The sequence below is a fragment of the Leptidea sinapis genome, chromosome 9 (genome assembly GCF_905404315.1).
Source record: "Leptidea sinapis chromosome 9, ilLepSina1.1, whole genome shotgun sequence".
NCBI lineage: Eukaryota > Metazoa > Arthropoda > Insecta > Lepidoptera > Pieridae > Leptidea > Leptidea sinapis.
This window is the reverse complement of record NC_066273.1, coordinates 1,947,444-1,973,519: the sequence shown is the minus strand read 5'-3', so window position 1 is coordinate 1,973,519 and position 26,076 is coordinate 1,947,444. Positions and strand designations below refer to the sequence as shown.

At 35.0% G+C, this 26,076-nt stretch overlaps 1 protein-coding gene across 1 annotated transcript in view; it reads right to left on the bottom strand.

Moving 5' to 3' along the window:
- Nucleotides 1-370: 370 nt before the first annotated feature.
- The window catches only part of LOC126965850 (division abnormally delayed protein), a 165,906-nt gene continuing 140,200 nt past the window's right edge, over nt 371-26,076 (bottom strand). The window contains exons 6-9 of the mRNA XM_050809612.1: nt 5,051-5,298; nt 3,888-4,014; nt 2,063-2,231; nt 371-734 (exon numbers count right to left, since the gene is read on the bottom strand). Coding sequence (XP_050665569.1) covers nt 607-734; nt 2,063-2,231; nt 3,888-4,014; nt 5,051-5,298 — 672 coding nt within the window. The 3' untranslated portion in view covers nt 371-606. The remainder of the gene's footprint in view (nt 735-2,062; nt 2,232-3,887; nt 4,015-5,050; nt 5,299-26,076) is intronic.

Here is a 26,076-nt window from a genome sequence, read left to right as displayed (position 1 = left end):
ATGAAAATTCTGTCTCGACAATAAGCTAGAAAATTTCGAAAGCATTCTATGAATTCAAAAATTTTAAAAATCAAACAAAAGTAAATCTATAGATCCTTTGATTTTAAATAAACATAAAAAAATACAGTAATTAAATGTAACTCTCCTAAAGCTAAATTTGCGTCTATGCAATTTGATGCACAGACTACTAAATTATACAATACCGCAAATAAAATCTTAAATATATACGCAAAGACATGTAGGGAATGTAAAACTAGCGTTACAAAATGGTTAAAAACTCTTTAGAAACTGGAGACTAATTGTAAAATTAATTAAAATATAAATATTAAAATAGAGTAAATGTGTGTTCTAAAAAATAATCATAAACACAGAAATCAATTGGAGGAGCAATTGGTGGGAGCTCCGCTCAGCTTCGCTCAATCATGTGTATGTGTGTGTACGTCGATTCGGACGCTCTAGTTTGAAGTTAAAGTATTGTTCTATTACTGTTTTGTATCATTTAAATTGATATATTCAACAAATCACAGTTCTAAACATGTCTAATGTACATGCGAATTAAATAGGTTCATTGCACAATCTATCACTTAACACAAAACTCACTATAGCTTACACATTGGTAAAAATTAGTAGTATGGTAAGCAGGGTGAACGACCTCTGTATTGTTGCTGAGCTTCCAACTTTAGGTGGCTCCGAATAGGTAGGACCATCTCCAGTACCTATCATTGTTCGACTACCTGTTAAGATGAAAGAAAAAACATTTAAAATCCAAATTATAAAAAAAAACACACACAAACATTAATTGACAATTAATTTATCATAATTATGTTTAATTAAATATAATTGAGATTTAAATAAAACACTTGAAGGATTAAAACGCGTGTAGTTCTAACTGTGTTTTTAAAGTTACAATTTTATTATTATATTTGCTAAACTGACGTTTCGTGACCTTATCAGGGCACGTTTTCTGCTCGTGATCTGAAAAGGTGCGTTTAAATCCTTTAAAAAGCGTCTTATTTAAATGTGTAAACCCTCGCGTTGATCAAAGAAAATACTATTATTGGGATTTTAATTTGTCGAGGAATCCCTGAGAGACCCCTAAGTACAGTTTTAACTAAAATCTGTCCCCCCTTTTTTATTAAAATCTAACAACCATGTTAATAATAAACTTGTCCAGTTTACAATAAACATAGAAAATTTTGTAAGTTAAATTATATGCAGTAAGAGTCAAGAATTTAAAATAAAGTATTTGTATTTAGTTCAATATGCATGCGCTAATAATCCATCTGATAATAAACAATAAAGAACAACTATGCAAATAAATACTAATGAAATATAATTTTGCAATTCTAGCTAAATTTTTACCGAAAGAATTTTATTATATTTATGAAGTAAATGTGACAGAGAACGCAATATCGGCAATACTGCTCCCATTTTCATCTCTATGAATTAAAAGTGTGCACTTTTAAATTTTTTATGTGCAAATGATTACGATAAATATGCAAAACTAACTTCAAGTCACCAAGTAATAAATATAGTATCAATAAGAAATAGTTTAATCAATAAATTTTAAAATTTAGACACGTCCATCTTAGGAGACATGTCCCTTAAATTTATAATTTGTCGTTTTATCTTAACCAGTCATAATAAAATTCAAATGTTAACTTTTTTGTTTATGGTAATAGCCGTTCCAAATATCCCATTAAATGGAAATAAATTAGTGAAGGAACGTTGGAATTCGAAAAATAACTAAAGTAGCCATAAACCATCTAGGATAAATTTCGCATCGAATGGTGGTAGTTTCATGTCGATACGATCAGTGGTTTAGGTTTGAAAGAGCAAACAAAGACCATTTTCATTATATATATATAGATTAGTTCGCCCAGGAAAATTAAGGTGTATTCGTTTAAATTTGACAATAACTGTGCTGTTCTCGAGTTGAACTAATATTGTTAACGGACAATATATATTTACCATTTGGTGTTGCTAATGGTGACATTGATCAGTTTTCAATAGCTTATTGATTTTACATAAGCTCTTAATAATCTAATCTAATTAATCTTACTTATATCCTGAGATCCAGAACCCTCTTCGCCGGATCCTTCCGCATCATACGAGCCGTCGTCATCAGTATACAGTCGCCCAGACCCTGAACCCTCATCACCCGCCTCGTCTCCTTGCATGAAGGCTTCAGCCGCTGGTGCACTGCCAGTCCACGAGTGCTCAAACAGCAACTTAAGAAACAAATAATATTAACTGTAAGAGTTTAACCAGAGACAACATAGTTACTTTATCTATGTAAACCAAGATCAGCTAAAGATGCTATATAGCGGCTGTTCCCAATATTCAGTCTATCTCTTACTTGAGATAAAAATCGTATCTATCGTTGACTTTTCTGTCCCAATAAACTTATCGACGCGCGACGGTAACTAACCTTATCCGTGCACGCTGTGTGTCAATTGGACGACGTATATCTTACCAGCGATATAAAGTTTGTATTGAAATTGCAATTCACGCGTCCCAATATAAGGCGCTAAGAATGACTTATGGCCTTAATGGCCGTAACAGCCGTTCCCAATATATTATCTACAGATAGAGATAAATTACTACCGTGTACTGTCAGTAATTAGATGTCAATAATCTGAAGCTGTCCCAATATACCCGATAAGTCATTTTTATCGCCAGTTCTCTGTTGCAATTTCCATACAAACTTCTATCCCCGGTAAGCTTTACGTCGTCCCATTGGCAGACAGCGTGTACGGATAAGAACAGTTACTGTCGATAAGTTTTTTGGGACAGAAAAGTAAACGATAGTTAGTGAGATTTTTTATCTCAAGTAGGCCACAACTGGAGATATACTGAATATTGGGAATGGTCGTAAGACAATAAGACATTAAAAAGCTCTTGCTTGGATTGAATTTTAAAGAGACACTGAATAAAATTAGTGATATTTAAAACGCTTTTATTAGAATCATACGTATTACATTTAATTATACATCTCTGGTCTGGCGCACCCCAGTATCAGCTCGATTCATTTGACCGCGTGCAACGCAGAGCAGCTCGAATTGTCGGGAACCCAGTACTCTATGAACGGCTGGATCACTTGGCGTTGCGTAGAGACGTCGCTTCATTGTGTGTCTTCTACCGCATTTATCACGGGAGTGTTCCGAAGAGCTGTTTAACCTGATTCCTGCCGCCGAATTCCACCTTCACACGACACGCCACAAGTTAGGATATCATCCTCACCATCTGGATGTGTGGCGGTCCTCCACAGTGCGGTTTTCAAGGAGCTTTCTTCCACGTACTACAAAGCTGTGGAATGAGCTACCTTGTGCGGTGTTTCCGGGACGATACGACATGGGTACCTTCAAAAAAAGCGCGTACACCTTCCTTAAAGGCCGGCAACACTCCTGTGATTCCTCTGGTGTTGCAAGAGATTGTGGGCGGCGGTGATCACTTAACAACAGGTGACCAGGGTACGCTCGTTTGTCCTCCTATTCCATAAAAAAAAATGTTTGTATTTATGTATGTAATGGAAACTTTAAACATGAATTATAAAAATGATCCTACTTCTACTAATATATGTATATATTTAATAAAACATAGGGTTCCAAAAGAAAACAACTCGAGATGTTAATAATAGAAACGAAAGTATCCTAGACTTATGAAGAAATATTGAAAGTAACAATTTAACTGCATTCACTAAGCGACTTGTTTCTCTGTGGTATGGAGTGTTATCGTTTACTAATCAATTTCTCATACTTATCTCAAACTGAGGAATCAACATGTTCAGTGTTCACGTAAATTTCAATTGATTTCAGGCTTTCAATATTGCACGACAGCAGAATTTTATGACCTGTTTATATAACGTGATTAATTTCTTGTAATACCTGTCTTGCTTGCCGCAGTCTGTCGCCCAGCGCAGCAACCTTTGTGTCTGGATTAGTTGGTGTCGTCAGCTCGGGGTTATATTTCTGGTCACTTATCGATGCCGATGCAACCAGCGCTTTCGTATACCTACGATCGTAAGATTATTTATTAAACCCAATTAGGATGAGCATCCAAACTTGATATGATGCAATGAGTTTCTAGCTACTTCTTCTCATTAGCTCAACCCTTTACGTAGTAGATTCAATTTGAAAATTTTTTTTTTGACATTCATAAGTGTCATTTCCGTGATCTACATGAATAAAGTTATTTTGATTTGATATTTAGTAGTCATCGAATGGAATGAATGTTCTTAAAGGCTTTACTTACCTTTATAAACTATGCAAAGAAACTCTGTACGATTTTCAAATGAAATGAAATGAAATTTTATTTGCAGGAAACATTGTACTTAAGATGTTAATTGCACAATATTATTGATAATCAAATATGTTTCGAGAATTGATATGCAAAATATGTTACAAAATTGTCTAAACACTACTCGTACTGTTATACCGAAACATGTCGGATTTCACAATGCTATCATTAAAATTTTAAGATATTATAATATGAGACGTAAATAAATTAATAATTCATTTAGTACCTATGTATAATATTAACAAATTCAATGTGATAAAAGTATATTAATTTACATATATTATTATCAAATAGACTAATTCATTTTGTATTGAAAAATTCATTTAAACTATAGAAGCACTTATTTGTTAACCACTGATGCAGTCTTCTTTTAAAAAAACTTTTTAATGTGGTATATTCTATTATGGTCACAATAACCGGACCGCGTTCGATGTTTCGGCCGTACCAAATCCGATAATATGTTTAGGCTTTAAGTCGCTACCTCAACATATCGCATTAATTTACTAGAAATTATAAACTTATTATGTTATGAAACGCGAAGTAAAATTATTCCAAATTTAAAACTTTTTGTCTTTCTCCTACCTTTGTCACAACAGAATTACATTTCATTTCGTTTATTAATAACACAGTAAAATTTATTAATTGTTCTTATTAAAATGTTCATTAATTATGTTTTTATATCGAGCTAAAATCTTGGTAATTTTACTATCGAGATTTTAATTTCCTATTGCTTCTGTCAAATGAAACTTACTCTCCGATGTTTTCTCCATTCCAACACTGTTCACTCGTTTCACTTGCAAAGTCCGGTTCATCGCACAAACGGTCTGCAAGACCACTGAAGAGTTTCTTGGTGGTGGCCAGTGTTGCTGCGAACTGAAGAAGTTCACTGTCCGGTGGTGGTGCTCGCAGGGCGTCTCGTCTGGTCGCACCAGGAGTGGGTCTTGGAGAAGAAGGATTTGTAACATCCAGCGTTGATGGAGAACCACACTCTTGACGAACCTATGAAAGAAAAAAGACTATGACTTATGGCTCAATGGCTTGCGAACATCTCTAACAAAAATACAGTAAGACAAAAGAGAATCGAATATATTGTTACTGTAACCGATTTTCATTGACAAATCGTAAACAGTCAGCCACACTTGGAATTAGCTTCTCGTATTCTGAATTTAAAATAACGCACACAATGTCAAATCAAAATTGGTCACATATACGCTAGCGGCCTTACAAATAATGGTATAAATTTATAACTGATGATAAACAAAGAAAATTCAAAATGTTTACAATATCGTTGACAACACTGTCAATACAATGATAATTCTGAAGTTTTCCGAATGACAAGATGCCTTGCAAATAAACGCGGAAAACGTTATGCGTCCAAACAAACCATTCGTAAGCAAGATGTCTATTTGTAAACATTTTACATATTCTTGGTTTATGCTTAGTTATTACTTTATGCCAATTTTATTTGTAAGGCAATTTGTAAGGCAATGTTATTTAGTAGTCTAAGATCCCGGTTTAGAACGTCCTTCACCACACTTGTTACTGGATGAAACATATTTTTAATGAAATTTAATATGTCAATAAATATATTGCATATGGTTTGCCAAGCAAATTTCAGTCCAGGATACGATTAATTAATAATTAAAAAAATTTATTTTAAATATTTCACCTGTTTGTTTAATGGACAAATTCTATACCAATAGAAAGTATGTCATATAGTCCATAGTATATGCAAAACTTAGGTTCCCTATTTTTTAACCTGTCACAAGTCATGGGTTGCCAGGTATGAACAGGTTAATCGATATCAGTGACTTGCACCGGTCTGGTTATTGAATGAAACTTAAATAAAAAGTTAATTTCCTTAAAAACATGGTGATATAGGGTTGCTTGCCAAAAATCAATCCTGAATACCGGTTGCCGAATTTTACAAGATTAAATACTGCTCCGAGTGAATATGTGCAACTGAGAGGCCTACCAACCATCCTCCATCAACCTTTAAATTTAAATCCAGCTCGGAATAAAATTATATGTTGAAATTAAAATTTTGTGTTTTTTTTACGAACAGCCATATTGTCCATTCTTATTTAATGACTGTTCCTAAGCAATGCCAAAGACCCATATAGCCCAGTGGTTGAGCCCTGCCTAATGAGCTAGAGGTCCCGGGTTCGAATCCCGGTCAGTGCAATCATTTATTTGATAAATATGGATGTTTGTTTCCGAATCACGGACGAATATATTTATTAATTTATTGACATATACTTATTTATGCATGTTTAAGTAAGTTTATCGCATTAAATATATCGTTGTCTAAAATTTATTGAATTAGGCGTTACTTTGCGGAAATCCATAATTATACAAATAATTTGAGTTTTCTTTAGTGTTAATTCCGCCAATATTTGTCTTTAAACAATTCGACACGTCTTTCGCCTCTACACGAGACATCCTCAGGACGTGTTGTCTCGCCAAAATCTGGCACGAGTGTGCCAGATTTTATTGTTTAAAGACAAATATTGGCAGAATTAACACTAAAGAAAACTCAAATCATTTGTATATCGTTGTCTTGCACGTATACCACAGGCTTTGCCTAGTTTGGGGCACAAGATAATTTATGTAAAAGTATGTGAATATTATTATATTATAATACAGTTATTACTCCATAACGTTGTATTTGTTTGTATTTAATTCGCAATATATTAGCCTCGGTCATGCCAGTACATTGGCATATGCGCGAAAATAGAAAGAGCCGAGTGAACGCCCTTACCGACTCGCGACAAACGTAAATAGATGAACACCAAGCGCAAATAGTCACATACTTCGTGCATTGTAATACCGCATTATGTTATTATTATAAAAAATTACATGCACTTCGCTGTGCCTTCTGGGAATGACTTACTAGATAAATACTGCACAGTAATTAATGTTTTAAAATTAAGCGAGGGACGTTATATATGTACCTACTCAAGACGCTGTCCTAAATGTTTTTATGCACGCTTTTTATTAGCTTCACCTGTTATGGGCACCACAACGACGCCTATTTCTGCCGCTAGCATTACTGTGTTTCGGTCTGAAGGGCGCCGTAGCTAGTGAAATTATTGGGCAAATGAGAATCTTATGTCTCAAGGTGACGAGCGCAGTTGTAGTGCCGCCAGAATTTTTGGGGCTTTTCAAGTATTCTGAGCGGCACTGCGTTGTAATGGGCAGGGCGTATCAACTACGATCAGCTGAACGTCCTGCTCGTCTCGTCCCTTATTTTCATAAAAAAATACCATTCTCCGCATACATTTTTTAACTAAACTAGCTTTATTTGCCACCTCGTCAGTGTGGACTTTGTTCTATCTCAGCATTTTTTTTATAAAAGCAACATCGTTGGAAGCACTTTTTACCATTGTTTGTCTAACTATTAGGCACGTTATAGACATGATTCTAAATTATAGATATCCGAAGCCGAATCCAGTGCTTTTGTACCTCTATAATCTAAATTATACAATAACACTCTGTATAAAAAAACGAAGTGAAATGAAGTCGAATTTCCAGGAATGTGCCGAATAATTTTAAAATGTAGACATATGTTTAAAATTATTTTCTCAAAATAGATGCATTTAGAATTCTGATACGTTTGTAAGTAACCGACTCATTTGGGGCGATTTTGACCTACCTTAAACGGCCAGATTTCGTTCCAACTTCATAGATTTATCGAGGACCGATGACAATACATTAATTTGATAAAATTATTCCATTTTGCAATTTGCAAAATAAGTTTTTTGTTAATGTATGTAATTTTTTCATGTATCGTCAATGAGGAATTGATATTCATTTTAAATTTCCACCATTATCTTTACAACCAAAGCGTGTTTTTTAGTTTTTTTTTTAAACTATTTTTATTATTATTTAAATTACAGGTATCTTTTATGAAATGAAAGTGTTGGTGAATAATATATATATAATAAGTAATGTGTGTAGTAATAACGTATATCTATATTAATAATAATAATATTATAGAGTTAAATCCCTAGGTCTAGTAGACTGTTTTTGAAAATTCTATTATCCATAGAAAACCAAATTATTTTTGTGTGTCATAATATGCTTTATTAAGCTGAAAATTAAAAGCTTTTTCGTGTAACTTGGATTTACAAAGTAAGTCGGAGAAAAAACCGTCGAACGAAAAGGGTTCATACGAATACTGCCTTAACGATGAGAGATGTTTATATAATTGTTTTGTATATTTGCATGTGGCAGCATTGAAACATCAACTAATATGGTAACACTGATAAATGCGAACATAGTCGCATGTAACAGATTGTCTTTTATATAATATTATCATTCCACCGCTGGGCAAACGAAATAAGGAAGAATGGAAGAGAAGGGCCTCCCCCTTATTCCCCTATTACTACAAGTACCAGTTGCACTGAACTGTGCTAAAGCCACTTTACCAACCATTACCAGTCTTAAAGACATAATAAGATTTGCAAAAACAGCGAAATGGAATTAAACAGAGCACATATGAAGGGCGAGTAATGAAAGATGGAGTAGTATCATCCAATGGATTCCATAAGAAGAAGAGAAAGTCTTGGTAGGAGATGGAGAAATGAGTCTTTTAATTACGAAGGAGAATTATGGTCCCGTACAGCAATATATTTTTTTTTGATAGCAATAAGGGACGAGACGAGCATTACATTAAGCTTATGTTAATTGATGCGCCCTGTCCATTACAATGCAGTGCCGCTTAGGCTTCTTGAAAAAACCCAAAAATTCTGAGCGGCACTACAACTGCGCTCGTCACCTTGAGATATAAGATGTTAAGTCTCAGTTGCCCAGCAATTTTACTAGCTATGGCGCTTCAGACCGAAACACAGTAATGCTTACACGTTACTGCTTCACGGCTGCAATAGGCGCCGTTGTGGTACCCACAATCTAGCCGGCATCCTGTGCAAAGGAGCCTCCCTCCTTGAATAACAGACATTACCAACAAAGGCCATTTCCAACAAATAGTTTTGTTGAAAAGCGAGCTGTTTGTAACTAGTATGAGTACCTATGTATTTAATGTTCAGATCAGAAATTTAAATTATTTAAAAAAGTTCCAAAATCCAAAAATGTTCAGCTAGTTAATGTCCGTGTTGTAAAACAACAATACAATAGTCCCGTTTTGAGTTTTAGATGTTATTTATAAATTATTTATTTTTACAAGAATAACTCTGAAATGGAAATTTTAACAAAATAAAAGTTAGCAGACAGCTGGCACGTCAACTCACCACAATTAACAGTTCGGCTCGTTCCAAACGTAAAATAAAAATGCCATGTGAATATGTTTAAATAATTAAAGTTAACATGTTTTAAAAATAACAACCTCGTTTTATTTTCGTTATATATATATTTATTTATTAAAAAAGGCTTTCCAACTAGACATACAATTAATATTATGACTTCTTATAATGTGAAATTTCTTATATTTAATACTTATGTATCTTACTTATAGGCATGCACAGTGTTGCCTTCATTTATTATTGTAAGTTGAGTAACCCTACTACAATATGTATGTTTACTATTACTAAAAACTATAATTTTATACATTCAAATTATAACGGTTCAAAAGCGTATTTTTTTAAATTGCCAAATGTATTAAAATTTATATCTATGCTACTGTTACTATGGAATTTACTGTTAAGTATATAATTTTGAAATAAGTTGGATAGGTGAATTTGAGCCATAACTGTTTCTGAAGAATCGTACATAGGCACATAAGCGATTTTCTAGAAAAAGATCTTAACTATTATTATCTTTTTGGCACCAGAAACAAACATAAACTTGTTATGCCTATTACTCGGTTAAGTTGAGTTAGCAAGTCTTTTATGGGGCGATGTATATGCTTTTACAACAAGATCCCAGATAATGTTCAAAACAAATGTATTAAGATATTAAAAAGTATTGTAAGAATCGTGTACTTATGTGGTACAGGTTACTATAACATAAATTACTTTGTTAATGATACCACAGATTGAGAATGGAGCGACTGCCGTCAGGCTCTTTAAATAAAATATTGTAACGAAATAACGCTGAGTAATGTTAACACCAGGAACAGACATAAACTTATAATACCTACTACTAGGCTTAGTCGAGTTAGTAAGTCTTTTGTGGGGTGATGTATATGCGTTTACAACAAGATCCCAGAAAATGTTCAAAACAAAAGTATTACGATATTGAAAAGAATTGTTAAAAAACGATTGTGTGGTAAAGGTTACTATAACATAAATGACTTTTTTAATGATGCCACAGATTGAGAATGTAGGGACCGCCCGCAGGCTATTAAATAATAAGTTTAATTGTACAATTTTACTTTGAAACCATATTTTTTGATGAAAAAAAAAAGCCCGCTGAGTTTGTTGCGCCCATTCTTCTCAGAGGCATTCTTTTTGGAATGGGTGGTAGTTTTTGACTATCAATAAGTGATTTCACATCCGATTTTGAATAAACATATATGAATTTGTATATATCTGTTGATAATATAATATCAGATTTATGTTGGTTGTGTGAATGTTTTTCGGGTGGGCGTATAAAGTGGTTGTAATTAAGTCGTATTGTGGCATCCGGCGTTGTGTAAACCATAGACGATACATGATTGTGTATCTGGGCCCAATCAATATGTCAAGATGATCGACAACTTGTAGGTAGCCATTTGGAGTTTTGAGAGACAATTCGAGTTTAAGCTCGACAAAATCAGACTAATGGTTAGAGCGATTATTGTGAACAATTACGATAAACGTCATTGATTGTGAAATACAATTTAGCTCGTGTTTGGTTTTGGATACATCTCAGAATATCATTGTTATAACCTTAGATAATTTAAAGGTTTAGATAGAGCCTCTTGCTGCAAGACAACCGATGAAAACAGGCCAGGTTTATTACTTTAGTGTGCGTGAGAAGCTACTTCTTACACTCGCGATTTGTATGTCACTTTGTGTTAGTGCATTGGTCAAAATTGACGTTAATTCCTGCCGCCGAATTCCACCTTCGCAAGACACATCACAACTTAGGATATCATCCCCACTATCTGGATGTGTGGCGGTCCTCCACAGTGCGGTTTTCAAGAAGCTTTCATCCGCGTACTACAAAGCTGTGGAATGAACTTCCTTGTGCTGTGTTTCCGGGACAATACGACACGGAATGATAAGGGTCACCCAACCCTTAATATATTTTTTGACAATATTTTTTTTTTCATTTTATTATTTAGCATTAAAAAATACATTCAACTTCAAATTTTCACCCGTCCACGATCAACACCTATTTTTGTATCGCGATTTTTATATTATTCTGTTACATCCACAGATTAACTTTGCAAAATATTATAGCTACTATAATAGGATGTAATTGTACTTTTCACGTTAAGCGATATTATTTTATTGTACGCTATCATTTTTAACAAAACAGCGCATTCATAATAACGTTTCACTTCGAGATCTCTCGTCATACTAATTGTGCAATATTGCTTACTGAGGCTATTCGGCTCAGTAAATAGGTAAATGGGAGGCTCTTTTGCGCAGAATTCCAGCTAGGGTATGGGTACCACAACGACGCCTTGTCTTTTTTTTTTAAAGAATAGGAGGACAAACGAGCGTACCTGTCGTTAAGTGATCACCCGCGCCGCCCACAATCTCTTGCAACACCAGAGGAATCACAGGAGCGTTGTCTTGCCGTGAATGTGTAAGCATTATATTGTTTCGGTCTGAAGGTCGCCCGTAGTTAGCGTAATTACTGGACAAATGAGACTTAACATCTTGTCTTAAGGTGTCGAGCGCAAGTGTAGTACCGCTCAGAATTTTTGTGTTTTTCAGAAGCTGAACGTCCTGCTCGTCTCACCAAGAGAACATTTTTATGTCAAATGTATCGCTTACAAAATGGCGCCTGACCGTTTATTTCATGTATGTACGTCAAATATAAATAAATAAATAAATCCATAGAACAAACTACTCAGCATCTATTGCTCGACACAGCATTATGTAAAAACAAATGACATTCAGACTGTTAAATTTATTACAAAAAAGACGACAGAACTATAAATAAAGAAAACAGACGGCGCCTCACCATGAACCTCTCAAACAGAATTTGTTAAACTTTTCATTACCTAATTACCCCAATAAAGCACAGATATAAACCTTCCTTAATAGGAATACAAATTGTTTGATAAATATTCATGAAATACTGGCGCCTCTTATATTAACATATTTTAAATAAACAAAATTATTGCGAATGACAAGCGAAAAATACATTAGTATTCAAAATATACCGGTTACGCGCATTTCTCCAAATACAAGATGGAGTCATTAATCGAATCAGTAGTCGTCTTTTGAATGTATCACGGCCATTAAGTAACTATTGAAGTTCAATAAATAAGTGTGATGCGCCAGTGTATCTATAAAATTGCGTAGCAATAGGTTGCGCCGGCGCCCACCTCTGTTGTGGTCCAAGTCATAAGTCACATATGAAACGATGGTGATGAGTTTTATAGGAAATAAATTATTAAATCATCGGAATCATTTAGTGCTAAACGTCCTGCTTCGGAATACTAATGAAGCATTTTGTTTTTGCTTTAAACTACCTGTCTGAACATATATCTTAATATATATATATTACGTGACACGCTGTTTGTCCGCGATGGACTCCTAAACTAATGAACGGATTTTAATGGGGATTACTTCATAGAGTGTAGTTTAGTCCAACTTGAGATAGTATACTTTTTTTATTTGGGACCTACAATTATTTTTATTTCCAATATTTGTTTTGTATGGACATATTTTCTGTGAGAGAATTTATTGACGCACGGTTTGACAGTTCTGCTGTGAAACAATCTCATTATAACAACAGGGAGCATTTTTTACGAAATAAATCTTAATGTTTTGAAATATTATTGGCAAATTCCTATAAAATAGTATTTTTTTATTATCTACAGAACTAGTATGCCGATACTAGTAAAATTATGCGACAATTTGGATCTTTTTTCTTTAAACATTGAACCCTTAAAATCATATACTTATCTCCTCTAGAAATAGCTGTATGCTTCTTTTCAGGAATAGGGTACTCAAAAACTAAAACATAACAATAATGATTATGTTTTATTAGTTAATTAAAATATTTATTACTTGAAGTTACATGTTATGCAAGTTATTATTTTGCATGTTGTGTAACAATTATAGAAGTGTAATATTAAATAAAATTAATCTCTATTCATTTTACTGGAATGTCAACGAAACTTCGGTTTAAATAATTATAATTTACACGCGTTAACTTCTTTAAAAAGTATTTTATTGAATGAGTGTTACTCGCTTTAATCAAAGTTATATTATAAAAATGCTTACTATAATAATATTAAATCGCTGACAGCTTTTGTCGTGTCTTGGACATAAGGTCGCGTGGGCGGGCGTTATCGACGCGTTTCAACTTGACGGAGGCCGAGCCGCGGATTGTAATATCTGATGAGTTTTCACTCGCGATGCTAATGACCTCTCTTATTAATCTGTCTTCTCATTTGTTTGTTCAACAAAAGTGTTACACTGTTAAGAAGATATTATTACTGATTCTTAGCGAGCGCGTTTCATACGTGAATCTTTGGTTCATGTCAAGAATGAAAAAAAAAAACTTTTTCTTCACCAATATCTTATTTAAAGGCAAAGTTTACCAAAAAACATATATCGTTCAACACGGACTAGTAAAAAAAAAAGCACTCCGCGCCGTGATATTAGCAATATCGTAAAACTGAAGCAATATAAACGAGGTATGAGACAAATGCAGCTATAAAGGATATAGTTTTTTTGAGCGTTGTCAAAGCGAAAACAATCTAAAGGATTAAGGAAGTTTAACAGACCTATTGTAACGGTTCGTGTAGGTACAACAAATCCGTGATCGGCCGAGGTTTGCTCGTGCGACGATGGCCGAACTCGGACGATCAAATCAAACACTTGTAAAATAAATAGGGCGCGAACCCCACCACGACCGTCATCGGGCGATGACGTCCAGAAACGGCCAATCAACCGTCGAGTCCGAAGTTTAAATTGCGTATCAGTTACCATCAGCTGAACATCCTGCGCGTTTCGTCCCTTAATGTCGTAATAGTAAAAAAATCAACAATGCAAATTAAGTGTATATCTGTTAAAACACATTCTAAAATAGTAGAAGAACTTGATGAGCTGTAATCACCGAGTTGTTTTCTGTACATAAGTATTTCTTAACCCACACACGCCGATGTCGCTGACGTTGAAGTCTACGAATTAAAATAATTAAAATTAAAATTATTCTTCAAATTCCTCCATTTTAAAAACGCGTAGCAACACAGTTTACCACAGAATACCGGCAGAGTACAATGTTGGTTGCAGTGTAAGCACATTCACGTCCGAGTAGTTATGCTCGTCATCGGCCGACAAAATCTGTTTTGGTGTACGTTTCGTTAGAATATGATTGGGGCCTAGGTAGGTTGCAAATATCGAGGCCTTGGATAACACGTATTACACATATTAATAAGACTGAGACAGACACTACCGGTGCGTCCTCGAACAATGACAGGATCGTTACAACACATTACCTATGAACACTATTAGCTCATACAGCGAGTCAACAGGATACTGCGGTTATTCGAATGTCGCTGTTTTAAATCAAAGTCATATTTTTGTCATAATTTGTCTGGCTCTCTTGTTATGGAATATAACAGCGCGTCTCAAGCTCGTCGACAAATTATAACATAATTCAATAAATCACCAGGCTAATATGAACTTTAATCCCGACCCCTTTTTACAAAATTTTTCTTCTCATTCAACTCAACTGAGTTATAAAATGGTAAGTCTTTCTGGCGGTATGAAATGGAGAACTGTAAATTTGATTTTTTACTTTTACTTCATGGTATCATCATTATTATCATTATATCAGTCGGAAGACGTCCACTGCTGGACAAAGGCCTCCCCCAAAGACCTCCACGATGATCGGTCCTGCACTGCTCTCATCCAACGTATTCCGGTGATCTTGACCAGATCGTCGGTCCATCTTATGGAGGGCCTACCAACACTACGTCTTCCGGTACGTGGTCGCTATTCGAGGACTTTATTGCCCCAACGGCCATCTGTCCGGCGAGCTATGAGCCCTGCCCACTTCCGTTTTGCAATCATTTGGGCTATGTCGGTGACTTTGGTTCTACTACAGATCTCCTTATTTCTGATTTGATCTCGCAGAGAAACTCCAAGCGTAGCCCTCTCCATTACTTTTTGAGCGTCCATGAGCTTTCTTATCAGGCCCATAGTTAGCGACCACGTCTGAGCACCGTAAGTCATCACTGGCAACACACATGGCGCCTATTTTGCCGTGAAGCATTACTGTTTCGGTCTGAAGGGCGCCGTAGTTAGTGAAATTATTGGGCAAATGAGACTTAACATCTTATGTCTCAAGGTGATGAGCGCAGCTGTAGTGCCACTCAGAATTTTTGAGGATTTTCAAGAATCCTGAATGCCAATGCATTGCAATGGGCAAGGCGTATCAACTTACCATCAGCTGAACGTCCTGCTCGTTTCGTCTTTTATTTTCATAAAAAAAACACACACACACAGGTGGAAAATCTTCGCCTTCAGACACTGTGGTATTTAGGACACAAACTATTATTAATTATTACACTTTTTTATTTCACGTACCTATTATAACCTATTATATATTATAACAATAAATAACAAAGTAATTAAAACAGGATATAAAACATTTTTTAATGGAAGTCATAGTATGTTAAGTATAATATTTCATAAATGGTTTTCATAAGAGATTTTGCTTCAATGCTTTCACGATTTCAATATTCATTAAATGGCAACCCACGCTTTTGGCGCCAATTATCTTGCTCGCGTGAATCTCAAATATATTACCTGTATTCAGTTATGAGATTGTTAATAACATATTAAATTTATTTATGTGTATTGTGTATCTATATTTGTTTTTAGGTATATCCTATAGTTAAGTTTGCCAGTGGGAGGCTCCTTTGCACAGGAAGCCGGCTAGAGTATTGGTACCACAATGGCGCCTATTTCTGCTGTGAAGCAGTAATGTGTAAACATTACCGTGTTTCTTTCTGAAGGGTGCCATAGCTAGTGAAATTACTGGGCAAATGAGACTTAACATCTTATGTCTCAAGGTGGCGAGCGCAATTGTAGTGCCGCTCAGAATTTTTGGGTTTTTCAAGAATCCTGAACGGCACTGCCTTGTAATGGGTAGGGCGTATCAATTACCATCAGCTGAACGTCCTTTCGTCTCGTCCCTTATTTTCATATAAAAATAAGAAAAAAAAAGTTGATTTATTGTCTTTAAAATTAATACATAAACTCTTCAACACCTTAAGGTTCCCTGGAAGGGATCGCTGATAAGGTCGCTCAATTGTGGTAGGTACCTTAACTGTAAAAATTGCAAAAAAAAATAATTTTTAAAATAGTGCAAAGTAAAGAATTTTCATTCATTCATTCTATTTGCTAATACCTAAAGTCAATTGTAATTCAGAATAATATTTTATGTCTTTAATTATTTCATCAGGCAACAGAAGTTTCCGCTGGATAAAAGCATTTTAAGAAAACTCACCGCAAATCAGAGTGTTAATTAATTAATGTTCCATGGCATCCGGGCATAGATTTATTAATCCGAAAATATACGACTTGACTGCACCGTCGAATGACCCAAGCAGTTAAATAGTAATTAGATCAATATTATATGTAAATCTTAATTGTCCAACATAAAACATTAATACACGTGAGAGACTCTTACAGAAGTAACGTGTTGTATCCGTAATCTATACTAATATTATAAAGCTGCAGTGTTTGTTTGTTTGTTTGTTTGAACGCGCTAATCTCTGGTACTACTGGTCCGATTTGAATGATTCTTTCAGTGTTGGGTAGTCCATTTATCGAGGAAGGCTATGTTTTTTTTTTTCAAAATTAGGGATCCGTAATAAAATTGCTATTTTGTAACACAAGGTGTAAAATCGAAAACCTATTTTTGCGTGCGCTGCAAAAACTATTGACAATAGAACAAAATGATGTACAGGCTATAATATAGGCAATATTTTATTAATTATAAAACTATCGCGTGAATTATACTTTATATGGCAAAACAACGTTTGCCGGGTCAGCTAGTCTAATATATAAAATTCTCATGTCGCGGTGTTTGTAGTTAAACTCCTTCGAAACGGCTTGACCGATTCTCATGAAATTTTGAGTGCATATTAGGTAGGTCTGAGAATCGGACAACATCTATTTTTCATCCCCCTAAATCTTAGGGGTCCACGCCAAATTTTTTTTTTATATTTTGACATTTTTTTTTAAATTTGTTTATGAGTCAGCATTAAAAAATACATACAACTTCAATTTTCACCCATCTACGATCAACAGTTACTTTTGTATCGCGATTTTAATATCGGCAATACAACGTTTGCTGGGTCAGCTAGTAATATTATAAAAGTGAATGTAAGTTTGTTTGTTACGCTTTCACGACTAAACCACTGAATGGATTTTGATGAAATTTATTAAAGAGATAGACAAGAGCTAAGGAAAGCACATAGGCTACCTTTTATCGCGATTAAAAAGCTTGGCGAAGTTGAAATGGGGGGTAGAAGTTTGTATGAAAGTTTGTCATTATCGAAGATAACATCATGAAAATTTGTATTTAAGAACTTGATAAGAAACAAATCAATATTTGTTCTAGCGTTTTTAAAATTTAGATCTATGTGGGAATGAAAAAAAAATTGTTCTATAGTTGGTAGCTTATAAAAATGTATTAACCACAGCAGTTTGTTGTGTATTATTTGCGAATTGTCGGGGACCCAGTGCTCTGTGAACGGCTGGATCACTTGGCGTTGCGTAGAGACGTCGCTTTATTGTGTGTCTTCTACCACATTTATCACGGGGAGTGTTCCGAAGAGCTGTTTAACCTGATTCCTGCCGCCGAATTCCACCTTTGCACGACACGCCACAAGTAAGGATATCATACCCACCACCTGGATTTGTAGCGGTCCTCCAGAGTGCGGTTTTCAAGGAGCTTTCTCCCTCGTACTACAAAGCTGTGGAATGAGCTTACTTGTGCGGTGCTTCCTTAAAGGCCGGCAACGCTCTTGTGATTCCTCTGGTGTTGCCAGAGAATTTGGGCGGCGGTGGTCACTTAACACCAGGTGACCCGTACGCTCGTTTGTCCTCCTATTCCATAAAAAAGTGAGTATATTCAGAAATAAAAAATGATACCCGAAGTAACAATTGCACGCGCACAAAGTCGCGGGTTAAAGGTAGTGTAATAATAAAATACCCACGTAATCCGACAATAATTCAAGCTTTAATGGTCATTAAATAGCAATAAAAACTAATCCATTTATACTTCGGACGTAAAGATGAATTATTTCTCGATATAATTGTATATTTATAGCTATAATTATGTTGTTACTAGTTATATTAATTAATTATAATAATCGTGTTAAAAGTATTAATTTGTGTTATCGGATGAGATAGTTTGATCGATTCGAATGTTTGAATTTTACATAAACGTTAGGAACTATCTTTAAGATTGTATAAATATGAATAACCTTTATCTCTTTAGACTTGGAATGCATATTGTGTTAATGCAAAGCATGAAGTATGAATAGCCTTAAAAGATCAATATCATAGTGTACAAATTCAATTTTAAGTGAGCATCGGATTTAAGTACAGATTGTTTCTTCTTATTTGCTTGGGTTCGATTGATAGGTACGTCGTGCTTGCTTAAGGCGAACAGAAAACATTCAAACAAGGTGTTTTAAGACAAGTTTTGTGGTGAAAATATAGGATTTGGAGCTATGAACACTACTTTATCCTGTTACACATACCCTTAAGTCTTATTTGTAGGTTGCTAATGCTTATCGTTGGTTAAAGTAAGCACTCCAGAGCTATTATGAACTACCAGTTTTCTTTGCAGTTAAACGAGTTTTTTTTCGGCATCATGCATTTGTTTAGTATACTACTATCATAAAAGTTATTCTTATAGGTTTTTACTTTTGTATGTAGGTACATTTATTCAGATTAGTAATCAATAATGAGGATTGTAAGCTATTAAGCAGTTTGCACCTGTTAAAATCTTTTCGACCCGAAAATTTTGGAAATACTGGCTTTGTTACATAGTTGCCGTGAACTCATATCGCTCAAGGTCGCCGGCATTTAGTGTCGCCTTAAATGCCATTGCTTGTGGCAAAGTCATAGGGCGGGTCGTTGTCTTCCTTAAAATACGCTACAATGTTATAACTTCTGAAAATCAATTGTAAGTGTAACGTTTTTCAACTAAATAAATAAACGTATTATGATTTGGATATACCTCTTAAGATGTAAAATTGCTTAATGTTTAATGTTTCGTTTGTAGTTAAATTTTTTAGCAAAAATCGTTTGTGAATTCTAGCGTATTTAGAAGTACCCACAGATTCTTCTCTACCTTTTCTTTCTACTTCTTATGAAAAAAGCTGAAGGTCATTAATTGGGTTTCTAGGTGGTTGGGATCAAAATCTATTCAGCTCACTTGAACCACAATACACTAATAGAACAATACTTTACGCACACATACACACGATTGACACGGCCTTCAAGCATTATTGGGAAGTCAAAACTAACTGAACCTAAACTACTGACTGCCACGTCGCATGTCGCCGATACTGGAGGTCATTACCAAAATCGAAAGCCGAAGTTTCGGTCCGAAACGAAAGAACGACGAACTTCGACTTAAATTCTATTACAAAAATACTTCGGATCCGAATACTGCGGACGGATTTTGTTACAGACATAGACATTACCATAAAAATTGTAGTAATAATGACATAAATTGTAGTTACGATCATAATAATGTCAAACAACGAAAAAGTAAATGTCATGTGACTTTGGGAATAAGGTAAACGAAAGACAAAATGTCTAATCGCGAACTTTGTTTCGATCTTCGGATCCGAAATATTTTCGTAATAGTAAAATGTACGATCTGTCAACCGAAACTTCGTATTTCGATTTTGGTAATAGGGCTCCTGGTCGCTGTCAGAGTTTTTTTTTATGGAAATACGAGCGTACGGGTCATCTGGTGTAAGTGATCAAAATCGAGTTAAATTAGATGCACCGCGCCGTCAATCCTAGCGCTCCATCCAGATGTAAGTGTAAATTTCAAGAAGATCGCTGAATTAAGCTACTGTAGGAGTACTTGTATTGTGCAAGAACGTGCCAACAATGGCAGGAGACATGCAAATAGTAACTAAATAATATTCAACAAAAACCGCTTACAAGTAAGGACGTCAAATCAGCTACAATATTTCATTCGGATATGAAATGAAATATTATCTCGAAGCAGTGTTTTAGTTGTACCATTGGTAGATATTAGCGGAGATGTTCTTTGCCCCGCGCCCACGTGTGACCTGTTCACGCCCACACACAAACTTTATGGCCTCATAATTCCACATAAACTTATTATAGTAGAGATTTCAAAGTTTATTGCTATCCAATGAACTTTCCAATGATTCGTCGTGGAATGTATTGTTGTAACTTATGGCATCGTTGCTGTAATATGTTAAGTTTTGTTTGGAATGTTGTCTGCGTGTTAAAATGTCTTAATGCCAGTGAAAATACACTGTGATCTAACTTGTCGTTAATTGGGATTTAGATCTGTTTTATCTGGAAAGTATGAGAGTGATATTGAAAGAAGAGTGAATGAAGGAAACATGGTGAATGGAGCTTTGCACTCCTTTATGAACAGGCAGAAGGTGTCTAATAAGGCTCGTTTGGCTGTGCATGAGGGGGTGTTGGTTCCAACACTCATGTACGGAAGTGAAAGGTGGTTATAGCAGAAAAAACATGAAAGCAGTATAAATGCAGTTGAGATGAGAGCGTTGAGAAGTATGATAGGAGTTAAACTGAGTGACAGGATAAGAAATAGTGAGATAAGGAAACGTTGTGTTCTGAAATTCCTTAGGCACCTATACTTCAAGTTATATGGAGTATACCCATTTTACCCACTTATGTATCCGACACTGTTTGTGCTGGGTATGGTTGGGTATACTGAGTTGAGCGTCCGTAGGGATTTTTTTCTAGCAGCGTATGTGGTAAAGTTGTTGCGCGGGAAGGAGCACAACCCGGGAGTTCTGTGCTGCTTGAGTCTTCGTGTGCCGGACCGGTACGTGTGGAGGCGCCACTACTATCCATTCCGATGGCGAGAACAAATGTGTTGACAAAGTCGCCTTTAACTAGAGCCCTTCGCCATATAAATGAACTCCACAACAAAGTGGACATTTTTGAGTGTACGTGGAGTGAACTCACAAGGGTATTGTTATATGTAGTATGTTATGGTAAATAGTAGTATTTTTAAGTTTTTTCTATTTCTGGTGTGATATATTATTTGTAATGTAATGTAGTTTGATTTTATGATTAGTTTTAGTTTGATTTGATTGTTGTTTGCTGTGTTTGTTATTCTTGTTTGTTTGTAACTGTCGCATTAGGTAATACCTGTAATGATAGTTGCTATGTGTGTGAAATAAATAAAAAAATGTTGTGACAAAAAATCCAGAAGAAAGGTGTGCTGAGATGGTTTGGACATGTCGAGAGAATGAATGAAGAACGATTGACGAAGAAAGTGTATAAGGCCAAAGTGAATGAAAGTGTTGGAAAAGGTAGACCTAGGCGGACGTTTCAAGATCAAATCAGGGATGTCTTGAAAAAAGGCCAGGTCAAGAGTACCCTAAACCGGAGAGCATGTATGAAAGGAATAATGAAAGTGGACGAAGCGAAACAAGTATGTAAGGATAGTAGCAAGTGGAAAGAAGTGGTCTCTGTCTACTCCTACGGGAAAGAGGCGTGATTTTGTGTGTGTGTGTGTGTTTATCTGTATAGTAAAGTAACTTTAAATTTAGTTGTTATTATAGTTATATTAATTTAAATAATTGCAAATTATATAAAATTTCATATCAAAATTTTAAACTATTTTTATTACGATATTTATTAGAAGTTTAATCATTACGATAATTATTTTGCTTTTACCTGTTCTTGTAATGAAATAATGTCATAGAAGAACTGTCAAACTGTGCATCAAAATAATTGCTAATACCACGGCGCAGAGTCCTTTTTTTTACTCGTCCGTAGTAATAATGTGAAAAATATTATTTAGTATTACCACAATAGATATACTGATTATGGTAAGATGATTATGATTATAAATTACCAAATCCATATATAACCCGATCAGTAGCAAGTTCAAATTATCGTTTCGGTACAAAATCCAAGCCTGCCTGTCATGTTCAACTGATTTTGAAGTTGTCCGGGTTATAGGATTCTTTGTCCTTTTCGGTTGATAATTCATTCTAATATTCGTTGATATTATAAATGAAAGACAGAAAATTAAGAAACAATTGAAATGTATGTTTTTAATCTAATATCATTGCGGAACTTTAACATTGTGATTATTATGTCTAGTACTCACGATATGTATATTTTATTAATTTGGAACTTGGGCGGAGGTTCCGCCGCGACCACGATGTATGCAGTTGGATCGAAATGTCAATCATATTCAAAATCAAATATTTTTATTATTGATTGATTTCATTATTATAATAAAATGAATACAAAAAAAATATTTTTAATCAAAATAGGATTCAAAATCACTTATTGAACGTCAAAAACTACCACCCATTCAAAATAGACTTCCTTAGACCTGAGAAGAACGGGCGCAAGACACTCATTGGGCTTTTTTTTACATAAAAAGATGGATTACAATGTGTTCACTTCGTTCCCAATCTGTGGTGTCATTAAGAAAATCTAAATAACCTTTCCCACACAAACGTTTTTTAACAATTATTTTAAATTTCGCACCTTTGTTCTGTACATTTTCTGGGATCATATTGTAGAAGCATATACATCGCCCAATTAAAGACTTACTAACTCGAATAAAGCGAGTAGTAGGCATAACAAGTTTATGTTTGTTCCTCGTGTTAACATTATAAATTTCAGCGTTTCTAGCAAATCCTCAATGTGCTTATGAACATATAGAACATTATCAAGAATATATTGAGAAGCAACAGTCAAAATGTTTATTTCTTTGACGTTTGCTCTCAATGATTCTTTAGGACCTCTATAACTCTTCTGCAGCACAAATATGGTATTAATATCTAACGCACTGCCCCATAACAATATACCATAAGGACATATAATATAAGCATCAAATTAATAAAATATATATCTTGAGTATCCGTCATAAAAATTACAATAAAATGTACCTATTTTATATACATAAAAAAGGGTTATATACATTCCTATAAAACAATAAAAATTGTTCAAACTATTTAAGTTTTAGTAAACATTTGAAAATTAAAAGACTCTTATTGTTGTAACATTTTTCTCTTATTTGTGTAACTACCATGTTTATTGTACAGCAGTGGACCTTTACAGAAAAAGTCAAGCAGATAATTGCGAGTAATAAAGAGCAATGGAAAGATGCTTATTAAAAATATAAGGAAGACAGACAAAGTAATAAGCGCTGGGATAAGACAGAAAGCCAAGATCACCGGAGCACTCACACATGCACTGGCAATTAAATGGAAATGGGCTGGACATATTGCACGGTATCGGTACAGGAGATGGACTAGAGAAATTACACGTTGGAAGGGGCCAACATCAGGAAAACGAAATGAAGGAAGAAAAATAAAATGATGGGCTAATGAGATAGCACAATTAGCAGGAAAAGAATGGATGCAGAAAGCACTTGACAGAATGTTATGGATGAAGTTGGAGGAGTAAAGTTCTGGGACCCATATCTAAAAAAGTAACTAACTAACAATTGTACTAAAAACATAGATTAAGCAAATAAAACTAACAATATTTCAAATGTACACTTTTTTGAGATACAAAATTGCATAAATAAATACGGAATAAATGGCTTTATTATTATTATTGTTGTAATGTTCAAATGCGTTCATTTATCAATGCTAGGTAATGTCATAGTACGATTTACGTTGTGGCTCAGCAAAGTATTCAACACTCAAATAGCGAACAAAATTCACGAGTTATTGCTGTGTTGGTTATAAATCACAGTAACTTGATTCAGAAGCCAGTCGCATATTTCATGTTGAAAATTATCTCGAGCCAGTCTTAACACCCACCCTACTTCACGTTCCCCTATATTATCTTTATTTATATAATATCTATGCATTTCCTGCTCTTAATATACCAGCTGTTTTAGAGCCAAATGGTATTATTACCCGCCGCGATGGCAAGCGTCCTGATGGAATGATGCTGGGTGCTTGAGCACGCGAAGGGCGCTGGTGTGGGACGCGACTTGCGTCGACACTCTGGCTCCTTCTCATGTCCAAGTTACGTCAGTTGCTGATGGGGCTGCTGCTTCGACTGCCGAAGACAGCAAGCGTCGCAAATATGTTGTTCTCAATGAGTGATACATCTTTGTGCCGTTAGGTGTCGAGACACTTGGCCCGTGAGGCCCAGAGGCATCTTCGCGCCTCAATAAGGCTACTGGAAACACAAGCTATTTCGGTCAACGGAACAGCCTTGCTATCCAACGCGGCTATGCTGCCAGTATTCTTGGTACGCTTCCACGTAATGATAGTTTTAATTTCATGTAGTCATAGTATTGTAAATATAGTTCTAAGATTTGATTTGATTGAATAATAAACATATCTTAAATAATGTTATCGACTCACATTACTATCAAGGTTAAATTTAAAATTTCCACAAAATGGTAAAACGTGACAAAAAGACAGTTTTTATGTTAGGCTGATCTCTAGCTCTAGGCTGAAACGCTATAGTATTCAGGGACTTCCAACAACATTCGTGGATAATCAGTGAGAGAATACTCACTGAAAAATTTCGATCTTGTTAAAATAAGGGACGAGACGAGCAGGACGTTCAGCTGATGGTAATTGATACGCCCTACCCAGTACAATGCAGTGCCGCTCAAGATTCTTGAAAAACCCAAACATTCTGAGCGGCACTACAATTGCGCTCTTCACCTTGAGACATAAGATGTTAAGTCTCATTTGCCCAGTAATTTCACTAGCTACGGCGCCCTTGAGACCGAAACACAGTAATGTTTACACATTACTGCTTCACGGCAGAAATAGGCGCCGTTGTGGTACCCATAATCTAGCCGGCTTCCTGTGCAAAGGAGGCTTCCCACTAGTAAAATATATATATTACATGACATATCCGCAATACCATAGGTCAAGAAATGTTACCGGCCGGTTATGTTCAAAAGTACTCCGCATAAACCTCTATTAAACGTTTCCAACAATTAAATAAAATGAAAGTGCAATTTGTAACTTGACGACAGTTGAAAATGTCGTTAAACGAAACTCGAAGCATGTCTCCGAATTTTCAACATCGTCCTGAAAACTTTCAACGACCATTAGGCCTCGTCAACGGCCTGGAGCATACTGTTATTGGAGAATTTACATTGGAAATTACTTTAAAGACTTCTTATATTACAGTCAACTCTTTAAAATGCATGTAGCGTTGTTGGAAATATGATTTGAATGGTTGACATTTCACGATAAGATTGAGAATGTAATGCAAAGGGTACATACAACTTTCATATTCGATGTACTAACAACATTGAGAGCATATTTTATATCTATCAATATCCCAATTGCGGGGTAATTCGTAAATATGCTTTTTTGCACACTGATACATAAACTACTTAAAATATATATATATATATATATATCTTAGTGTACATATAACTTACAGGGTTACATATTATTACTATATCATATATCTTGAGTTACAATAT